Source organism: Cheilinus undulatus, linkage group 8 (assembly GCF_018320785.1).
Source record: "Cheilinus undulatus linkage group 8, ASM1832078v1, whole genome shotgun sequence".
Lineage (NCBI taxonomy): Eukaryota > Metazoa > Chordata > Actinopteri > Labriformes > Labridae > Cheilinus > Cheilinus undulatus.
This window is the reverse complement of record NC_054872.1, coordinates 51,410,587-51,421,453: the sequence shown is the minus strand read 5'-3', so window position 1 is coordinate 51,421,453 and position 10,867 is coordinate 51,410,587. Positions and strand designations below refer to the sequence as shown.

At 38.1% G+C, this 10,867-nt stretch overlaps 1 protein-coding gene across 1 annotated transcript; it reads right to left on the bottom strand.

The window, feature by feature from the left end:
- Positions 1–226: 226 nt before the first annotated feature.
- LOC121514196 (complement C1q-like protein 4) lies at positions 227–10,634 on the bottom strand. Its single transcript, XM_041794298.1, has 3 exons — positions 10,311–10,634; positions 9,739–9,870; positions 227–519 (listed from the first exon to the last, which is right to left on the bottom strand). Exons 1-3 carry the CDS (start codon positions 10,528–10,530, stop codon positions 227–229), a joined length of 645 nt encoding a protein of 214 aa, XP_041650232.1. The 5' UTR covers positions 10,531–10,634.
- Between the last annotated feature and the right edge of the window lie 233 nt (positions 10,635–10,867).

Here is a 10,867-nt window from a genome sequence, read left to right as displayed (position 1 = left end):
CATGGTTAATCCTGTGGGGAGGGTCAGGTAAGATTAAGGTACAGAGGAGCTGTTGTTGTTTGAGCAGTTTTTCATTTTTATTTCTTTCAAAATATCCTGTTGACTTCACATCAGACTTCAGCATCACAGAGAATAAAGAGGTGATATTACTGCTAATCTTCATGTAAAACTTTCTATATTATAATCAACTAAGTACTCTCATCAAACAGAATGATGATAGATTGGATCAGTGTCCAATCTCACATTTGAGAGACCAAAAAACACTAAAAGTTGTGTAGTAGTCGCCTCCATAAATGTGTGAATTTTCCATCATTCTCACATACACCTGGTCTCCCTGCTGCAGCTGAAGAAACACAGCATTTCCTCCATTATCATCACTGTCAGTGTCTGAATTGAGCTCAATAACCGAGATTATTTTCTCTGAGTTCTTGTGGAGCTCCAGGAGAAGTTTTTGGCCCCTATTAGCGTTATAGAAGAAGGTGAAGTAATAAACACCTGCCACAGGAGCGGTGAAGATACCTGGGAGAAAGAGAGAATATTAGAACCCCATGGCAGCACAGGAAGCATAGATCAATAAATGCATAGATGAACTGAGAGACAAACATCAGCTGGAAAATTTCCAGCTGAATCTGACCATCAGAATAAGTCGAACCTGATCCAGCTGCTCAAACTTTGGTAGTTACTACCCATAAGTGGTCCACGAAAAAAATACACGGCCAACTGAGTGTCTCTGAGTCTTACCTGTGGCTGAATTGTAGGCGTTCCCGATGTTTGTTGTCACTGTTTTGTAGATTAAAGTTGTGTCGGTGTGAAAAGGTCCGAAGTTTCCAGTTCCTCCCAGTGCTGCACTGAAGGCCACTCTGGTTGTTTCTTCAAAGAAAGAATTACAACTATGTTAGTTTGTGATGGAGAAATTAAATGTTATTTAAAAAAGGAACCAACCAATATGTTTGTGTCATCATGACCAAAAGTCTTCAAAGGTCAAATGTCAGTTATAATATGTCATGCTGGGTGCCTTTCAATGAACTTCAGTATACTTCATGATAACCCTCCTGTTAACCCTCACTCTAAAAGACAGACCTCTGGTTGGTTTCAGCTCGTCACTTCAAATTCATTCAATGATAGTTTGGATGATTCTAAAAGACAAAACGCTTTTTTTTTTTTTTTGCTGTTCCTACATGAGAAACTTCAACATTTTTTTTAAATCAAAATAAGATTTTCACACACCCAAACACAAAACTTTGATATGTTTTTAGTGTCTGTGAACACGCTAGAACACGCTATGACAGAATAAATAAATCTCCACTTTACCTTTGTTCATCAGTCCACGAATCTGATTTTCACTCTCCCTCAGCTTGGTTTCACTGTCACTCATTCTGGTTTTTAAAGCGTTAAGTGTTTCAGACATGGCATTGAGCATTTTCCCAAGCTCACAAATGTCAGTCAAACACTGCCCTGAATCAGTGCTTAAACCAGTAGTCTGATCCTGAGCCAAAGCCAATCCACAGAACAACAAAACAAACCAAATCATGTTGAAATGATCTTCAGGTTAGTCAGAATAAAACTCCACTCACAGTTATCTGTCACTGACTGATCTGATTCCTCTGACCACTGGACTAGCTCTTATAGTGGTCTGATAAATTTCAACATGCCCTTCTGATCAAGGCTGATCCTGTCATCAGAGATCAATACCACCTCCACTTACCGGCAGCCAGTGAACCTCTGACATGGTGGAGAACCGCCAGAAAACACAGTTCATCACGGATCAGACCCTCAGGTTGACTTTGGTTCATGAAGATCCTGATGTTTCAGAGCTGAGCTACAAAGAGCTGAAGATACAGCACACTGCTCACTCTGTTATCAGGGCCCTAGCACCAGCCTGGGTGTGAGGACCTGATTAGGACTACAGCACCAGTCTGGGTGTGAGGACCTGATTAGGACTACAGCACCAGTCTGGGTGTGAGGACCTGATTAGGACTACAGCACCAGTCTGGGTGTGAGGACCTGATTAGGACTACAGCACCAGTCTGGGTGTGAGGACCTGATTAGGACTACAGCACCAGTCTGGGTGTGAGGACCTAATTAGGACTACAGCACCAGTCTGGGTGTGAGGACCTGATTAGGACTACAGCACCAGTCTGGGTGTGTTAGTTAGTGAAGTTTATTTTGAACATGTTAAAAGCATAATGATGAAAAATGGTCTTGTTCCTACAGAAGACACGTACAAATTCTGAAGAGAGATGAAACAAAACAATTACAAGAACACTTAATGATCAGGAATACATGTTGGGAAAGGAGTGGGAAGAAGTGCAAACTTATTTAATCCCACCCCTTCTTAATACATTATAACAGTTCAGATTGATTTCTACAATAATATCATTCTACACAATATAGATAAGCTACCCAGAGCAACAAGCTTTAAGTTGTGCCAAAAATCTTTCTGATTCAAGATTTGACCTCTTATGAGCTTCTTTGTACAAAAATAGAACTGTTTATTAATCTGTAACAAAAACAATCACAGATAGAGTTATCTGTATCAAATGATAATAAATATTTTACCCCATTCAAACATGTTTAAACAACCAAGAGATGATATTTAGGGAATTTAAACAGGTATTTACAGAGAAATACAACACAAACTACACTTAACCTTAAGATAAACAAGAAAGAATAAATAAGAAAACAGGTAAATAAGCTGTAAGCTGTAAACCCTGTCCTCCTCCCTGTACCTGGTGAAAATCAGCCCCTTATATTGCTTTTTGAACTGATTTATGTTTGGACATTCCTTTAGCTCCACATTCAGACTGTTCCATCGTCTCACACCACAAACAGAAATACTAAAACTTTTTCTCGCTGTGCACACAGTCCTTGTTTTAAAATGAAAATTTCCCTTAAATTAGAAGCCCCTTCTCTTTCAGTGAACAATTTTGAATATTTTGTGGTATTGAATTATTTGTTTGCTTTGAATAGTATTGAGGCTGTTTGAAATTCTACAAGATATGTAAATTGGAGTAATTTTGAGTGTAAGAAAAGTGAATTGGTGTGATCCTGACATCCAGCTTTATGTATGATCCGTATAGCTCTCTTCTGCAGAATGAATAATGAATGTGTTGTACTTTTGTAATTATTGCCCCAAACCTCAGCACAGTTATTCAGATATGGTAAAACTTGACAACAGTAGAGAATGTGGAGTGATTTGTGATCTAAAACCTGTTGGTCTCTGTTTATTATTGCTGTGCTTCTTGACACTTTAGGCTGTACGTGTTTACGATGTGATTTCCAGTTGATTTGTTCGTCTATTTTCACCCTGAGAAATCAAAAACAGGAATACAAATCACTAGAACGATTCCAGGTTTACAATTCTAACATAAAGATTTAACTCACTAAAGATTCCAAGTTGATCCTTCCATAACTGGGAGAAAATTCACTAAACATCCCCTCCCAGAAATTATTCTAAATAAAAATTATTTACTGAAAGTTTTCTAAGAATTAAATTCCAAAACCAGAACAACATTCAAAAGTAACAATCCAAAACTGTGATTCCACTCAAAGACAAAAACATATAGTCATACAGATTAAGGTTAACACAAACCTTCTAAACAGACCAGGATGTAACATTACACACCAGGGTTAGGCTAGGTGACCACACACACCCCTCAGGATGGACGAGTGACTAGAAATGGCACAGGTCAACGGCCGAGTGCTGTCAGTTCTCTCTGTCTTGGTCGCAGTTCCTAGAATGAATCGTTTGTGTTTATAGAAAAATGAAGGGCCAAAATGATTCTAATAAATTTGTACAATTTATGGAATTTTTATGAAATAAGGAACAAAGGGGGCTGAAATTATTAGTCAGAACAATTCTCATTAAAATGTGATTAAATATAGAAAAATGGTTTCAAATATAAACTATAAAATCAGAGATAGGTCCCTGATTAAACATGCCCTTCTGATCAAGGCTGATCCTGTCATCAGAGATCAATACCACCTCCACGTACCAGCAGCCAGTGAACCTCTGACATGGTGGAGAACCGCCAACAGAAAACACAGTTCATCACGGATCAGACCCTCAGGTTAACTTTGGTTCATGAGGATCCTGATGTTTCAGAGCTGAGCTACAAAGAGCTGAGGGTACAGCACACTGCTCACTCTGTTATCAGGGCCCTAGCACCTGGGTGTGAGGACCTCATCAGGGCCAGAGCACCGGTCTGGGTGTGAGGACCTCATCAGGATTACAGCACCAGAGCTGAGGCCCTACGAGCCACTGTTGCTGAGCTAGGCTTAGGGCTAGGGGTAGCTAATTAGGGATAGAGCTTTACAGTGATGAACAATGGAGTCGACCTCCTCTTGGTTGAAATATAACTTTAAAGAGATATGAACTTCATCAAACACAGAAATATGAAACAAAAGACAAAGACAGCCCATCTTTAGATTTGGCTGCTAATGATGTACACTGGATCTTTAGGTCTTTACTGATGGATGGTTTTAGGCAGAATAATCCCCCTCTAAGAACAATAAAACAGCCTGTATGGTCACTGTTTAATATTTAGTGCTATAGAGGAGTAAAATGATGTTTCAGTCCTTTAAACCAGGGCTTCTCAACATTGGAGTCAGGACCCCATTAGGGGTCGAGAGACACTGAGAGGGGGTCTCCAGATGCCTTAAAAAAAACTACAAATGTTTTTTAAATTACACTGTTGCAACTTTACACCAATTTTGCCAAATTTTAACACATTTTTGCCACTTGAAACCCATTTTTTCTCAATTTTTAAACCCTTTCCACCACTTTTTTTTCTGCCTGTTTTTGCCACTTCTAAACCAAATCTTAACCCTCTCCGCCTATTGTTAGCTCTGTTGACCATTATTGCCACTATTAACCCCTATTTACCACTTTTTATGCCACACTTCACTCTTTGACATGCCTATTTTTGCCAGTTTAACCCATTTCTTCCAATTTCTGCCTCAGCTAACCCTTTTTTGCCCATTTATATCAATTTTTCAGCCCATTTCACCAAATTTCCACCTATTTTTGGCACTTTAACGCCATTTCAGTCACTTTTTAATCTCCTTTTATCACTTAACATGCTTGTTTTTGCAACTTCAACCCATTTTGCCATTTTTCTTTTGTTATTTTTGCCACCTTTATCTAATTTTTGGCACTTCTAACCCATTTCTGCTACTTTTGAAATCCAATTTCACCACCTTTTCCACTATTTTTGTTCCCATTATTTACCCATTTAAGCTTTTTTAACTCTGTTTTTAACAACAGGATGTAAATTTTTTAAGAGGCCTTGTCTCCACATGACTATTCTATAATGTTCATGGCTGTTGGACCACCTTCAGGTGCAGCGGGGGTCCCCGGTCTCAGGCTGAAAAGGTTGAGAACCCCTGCTCTATGCCACATATTTAGCAGGAAATTTACAACACATAACAGTCCCTTGTAAACACTATATTTTATAATCGTTTTAATATATTAAAAAGCACAATAAGAGTAAAAGAGTATAGAAGTATCATTCATGTTATATTGCTATGGCAGCCTGTCTTCTGCCATGTTGTGTTATGGTTAATTAATCCTGATAACAATAGTTAAATAATCTAACCATTAAATAAGGAGAATGTAGCTATAAATGCGTTTAAGCAAAAAACTTCTGATATTAAAAAGATTTTATTAACAGTGCTTCAAGGAAAAACAACACAGCCACAACCGTTTGAGGTTTATAAAAATGTGTTCATACAAAAAAGCAAAAGGTAAAAAAAACAGAGGAGAATAAGTCCAAAAAAGTAGAAATGTAACTACTGATAAGCACTTTTACTGATAAGCACTATTACTTTTCTGGCATCATTAATAAATGCTGATGAGTGATGAAGGGATTCTGCAGTACCGCCTTCAGCCACCAGATGGCAGCAGTAGTCTATGAAAGATGATGATCTCAGCTCTCTGTTCTCTGGCAGATAGAAAATATGACTACATATTCACTAACACACATCTCTGTGTCTGTGGACACTACATGATCATTATTTGTGTATAATATCTATAACAAAATATTTTTTCCAGAATAAGTTGATGTCTATAGAAGCCCATTCCTGCCAAACAAAAAACAGAAAAAAAAAGAAAATGTGAAAATAAGGCATTTATTTAAAAAAGTAAATCCTGAGTCATAATTTTAAGATAAAAGTGTCAGAATTGTGGGATAGAAAGGAAAAATTATGAGACAAAAATTCAAAATTACAAGTTACAAAGTCCGGATCATGGGATAAAGACATGGCAATGGCAATAAAATTAAGTTAAAGTGGTGAAATGGTCAAATAGCAGCAAAGAAATGGCAAAAAATGGCTGAAAGTTGGCAAAAATATCCCCCCTAAAAATAGAAAAATTGGCAAAATTGATTATAAAATAAGTTACAGGTGGCAAAAATGGTTAAAAAAAACAGTAAAATGTGGCAACAATAGGAAAAAGAGGCATTCAATGGCAAAAGGCAGCGTAAATGTGCAAGAAAAACTGGAAAAGTGGTGGAAAAAATGAAAATAGCAGAAAGATAAACAAAACAAAAACTGGTAAAAAATGAAAACAAAAAAAGATAACAATGAGTAACAGGTGGAAAAATTGGTCAAAAAGAAAAAATGTGGAAAGAATGAGACTAAAATGGGCAAAAGTGGCAAAATGGTCAAAAACTTGCAAAGACGGGAAAAAAATGGTGAAAATCTGCAAAAATGGGGAGAAAAAGTGGCGTTATATGGAGAAAGGCAGCTGAAATGGTGAGAAGGGGCAAAACATGGCAAAAAAGTGGAAAAAATTGTAGATAGCAAAAAGCAGGACAAAAAGGGAAAAGCTGGTGAAAATGGGCAAAATAAAATAAGTAGCAATTTGGGCTTAAAAATCTGGAAAAATGGATTAGAAGTGGCTAAAAAGGGGGAAAATTGCAAATAAGAACGATGGAAATATACAAACAAAAACATAAAGGTTGAAAATTTAAACCAACTGTACAAGAGTGGGAAACAAACTGATCAATGTGACTGGCAATGGATAGTTTCTGAGGTTAAAGTTGACCTTTTTAAGGTTTTCTGGAGGTAAAATATTTCAAATGAAGACATAAAAGAGCCACAAATCATCACAAAAGAGCCACATGTTGAGTATCACTGCCTCAGACCTCCACAAGACATTAGCCGGATCCCAAGTCTCTTACTGGTCGGTCCTGGGTCCTAGGGGTACGCTCGAACCAGAAATAGTTTCTGATCCGCCATCTTAAAGACCGTCCCAAAGACCCTTACGTGGTTTTAAGACCCAAGCCATGAGACCGAGGACTGAGGTTTGAACACCAATGAGCAGAGACACATGAGAGCAGGCTTCCCAGAACTCTTTGTGCTCAAAGACACGCCCCCTTAGTGGATACCATTCTCTGATTGGACGATGTCAGAGAAACTTCACAGCAGCAGCAGAGATAAACAATGGAGCAGAAACAGAATTTATAACAGATGATAAACGACTCAACGGACTCTAAACAGAACATAAACATCAGAAGTTTTAAAAGGCTGAATAACTGATGGGCTGGGATTTAAAAAAGTGTTTGAAATAACCATTTATAGTGAAAATATATTTAATAAAATCAATAATAAAGAGTGAATCAGTATTGAGCTAAAATTTTGATTTGTTTTCTGGTTCACTGTCAAACATAAAACATGTTAAAGCTCATAAAATCAAATAAATAAGATCTTCCCTTTCCCACCAAACACCAACATCATTTAGACGTTTTTTTTTCTACATTCGGTCCGTCATAACCTTAATTTAGTCAAAAGATAGCTGGGCAGTTGATCCGTGATTTGTCCGTCTGCTTTAGTCCAAACTGAGTCCAATAATAGTCGTTTAAAATATGACCATAATACAGCCACATCTTTATAGAGACGTCTTTTCAACAACCTGGAAATTACATTTTTTAACCATTTACTTTTCTATTGAATCTAGACGTTGTTTGGACAGAGTGGAGATGTTTTTTAACTTCTTTACAACTAATATTTGCTGGGTGTTATAGTCGTCTATTTAGTAGTAATTTCTGTTTATTAGATTGTGAAGAGAATTAAAGTCAGACAGCAGCAGTCTGTCAGGAAGAAACACGTTTAAATCATTGTAGGGTCAATAAAGTTTCAGTCTGATGTTAGTGAGCGTCAGGTTTGATCATTAGCCTTCACACTGAATAATTAGGATAATAAATAACTTTATAATAAAGCATTTGCTGGTACAAAAGGTTTGCATATATATATTTTATATACTGCAGGTTTCTCTTCATGCAGGTGTTTTCTGATCCCACACTGAGACCAAACACTAAACGTGGGTATTTGTTTAGAATAAATACAGAACAAATTATGCAGACACAGCTGTTTCTGCCTCCTGACAGCTGATTGATGATCAGCTGATTGATGATCAGCTGATTGATGATCAGCTGATTGATGATCAGCTGACACTGTCATCACAAACTGACGTCACTTCAACTGACGCTGCAGAGAGAAGGACGTCCCATGGACTGTTAAACATCGGTCCTTTGGCTTCAGTCTTCTGCTTCGATTCCTCCGGTCTCTCCATGAGTCTCTGGTGGGACTAAGAATCATTTGTGAATTTTTCCAGATAACACTTCTGCTAACAGACGGGTCTGTGGTAGTACTGGTTTGATGATTTAATCATTACTCAGAATCGCCTCTTTATTTCAGGGGGGTGTAGAGGGGGCATATCAGAGGGCCTCACTTTGACCACAGGGGGCCTGAAATGTTCATGGATTTGAGGCCAGAAAAACGTCTGGAGTAAACCCTGATGACCACCAATGAAACACGGTGAGAAAAGAGAATTTGAAGTAAACTTTATTGAAAGGTGAACATGATGGAAAGATTGACAATCCCAGAGTTAGTCTCATGTTGTCATCTTGGAATATCAATGCTAAATCAGTGTATGAACAATATTAATCAGGTTTTACTGAAGACAAAAACATTGAAATGCAAAGAAAACATGGACATGGTTAATCCTGTGGGGAGGGTCAGGTAAGATTAAGGTACAGAGGAGCTGTTGATGTTTGAGCAGTTTTTACATTTTTATTTCTTTCAAAATATCCTGTTGACTTCACATCAGACTTCAGCATCACAGAGAATAAAGAGGTGATATTACTGCTAATCTTCATGTAAAACTTTCTATATTATAATCAACTAAGTACTCTCATCAAACAGAATGATGATAGATTGGATCAGTGTCCAATCTCACATTTGAGAGACCAAAAAACCACTAAAAGTTGTATGGTAGTCGCCTCCATAAACGTGTGTATTTTCCATCATTCTCACATACACCTGGTCTCCCTGCTGCAGCTGAAGAAACACAGCATTTCCTCCATTATCATCACTGTCAGCGTCTGAATTGAGCTCAACAACCGAGATTATTTTCTCTGAGTTCTTGTGGAGCTCCAGGAGAAGTTTTTGGCCCCTATTAGCGTTACAGAAGAAGGTGAAGTAATAAACACCTGCCACAGGAGCGGTGAAGATACCTGGGAGAAAGAGAGAATATTAGAACCCCCATGGCAGCACAGGAAGCATAGATCAATAAATGCATAGATGAACTGAGAGACAAACATCAGCTGGAAAATTTCCAGCTGAATCTGACCATCAGAATAAGTCGAACCTGATCCAGCTGCTCAAACTTTGGTAGTTACTACCCATAAGTGGTCCACGAAAAAAATACACGGCCAACTGAGTGTCTCTGAGTCTTACCTGTGGCTGAATTGTAGGCGTTCCCGATGTTTGTTTTCACTGTTTTGTAGATTAAAGTTATTTCAGTGTTAAAAGGTCCGAAGTTTCCTCCGCTTCCTCCCAGTGCTGCACTGAAGGCCACTCTGGTTGTTTCTTCAAAGAAAGAATTACAACTATGTTAGTTTGTGATGGAGAAATTAAATGTTATTTAAAAAAGGAACCAACCAATATGTTTGTGTCATCATGACCAAAAGTCTTCAAAGGTCAAATGTCAGTTATAATATGTCATGCTGGGTGCCTTTCAATGAACTTCAGTATACTTCATGATAACCCTCCTGTTAACCCTCACTCTAAAAGACAGACCTCTGGTTGGTTTCAGCTCGTCACTTCAAATTCATTCAATGATAGTTTGGATGATTCTAAAAGACAAAACGCTTTTTTTTTTTTTTGCTGTTCCTACATGAGAAACTTCAACATTTTTTTTAAATCAAAATAAGATTTTCACACACCCAAACACAAAACTTTGATATGTTTTTAGTGTCTGTGAACACGCTAGAACACGCTATGACAGAATAAATAAATCTCCACTTTACCTTTGTTCATCAGTCCACGAATCTGATTTTCACTCTCCCTCAGCTTGGTTTCACTGTCACTCATTCTGGTTTTTAAAGCGTTAAGTGTTTCAGACATGGCATTGAGCATTTTCCCAAGCTCACAAATGTCAGTCAAACACTGCCCTGAATCAGTGCTTAAACCAGTAGTCTGATCCTGAGCCAAAGCCAATCCACAGAACAACAAAACAAACCAAATCATGTTGAAATGATCTTCAGGTTAGTCAGAATAAAACTCCACTCACAGTTATCTGTCACTGACTGATCTGATTCCTCTGACCACTGGACTAGCTCTTATAGTGGTCTGATAAATTTCAACATGCCCTTCTGATCAAGGCTGATCCTGTCATCAGAGATCAATACCACCTCCACTTACCGGCAGCCAGTGAACCTCTGACATGGTGGAGAACCGCCAGAAAACACAGTTCATCACGGATCAGACCCTCAGGTTGACTTTGGTTCATGAAGATCCTGATGTTTCAGAGCTGAGCTACAAAGAGCTGAAGATACAGCACACTGCTCACTCTGTTATCAGGGCT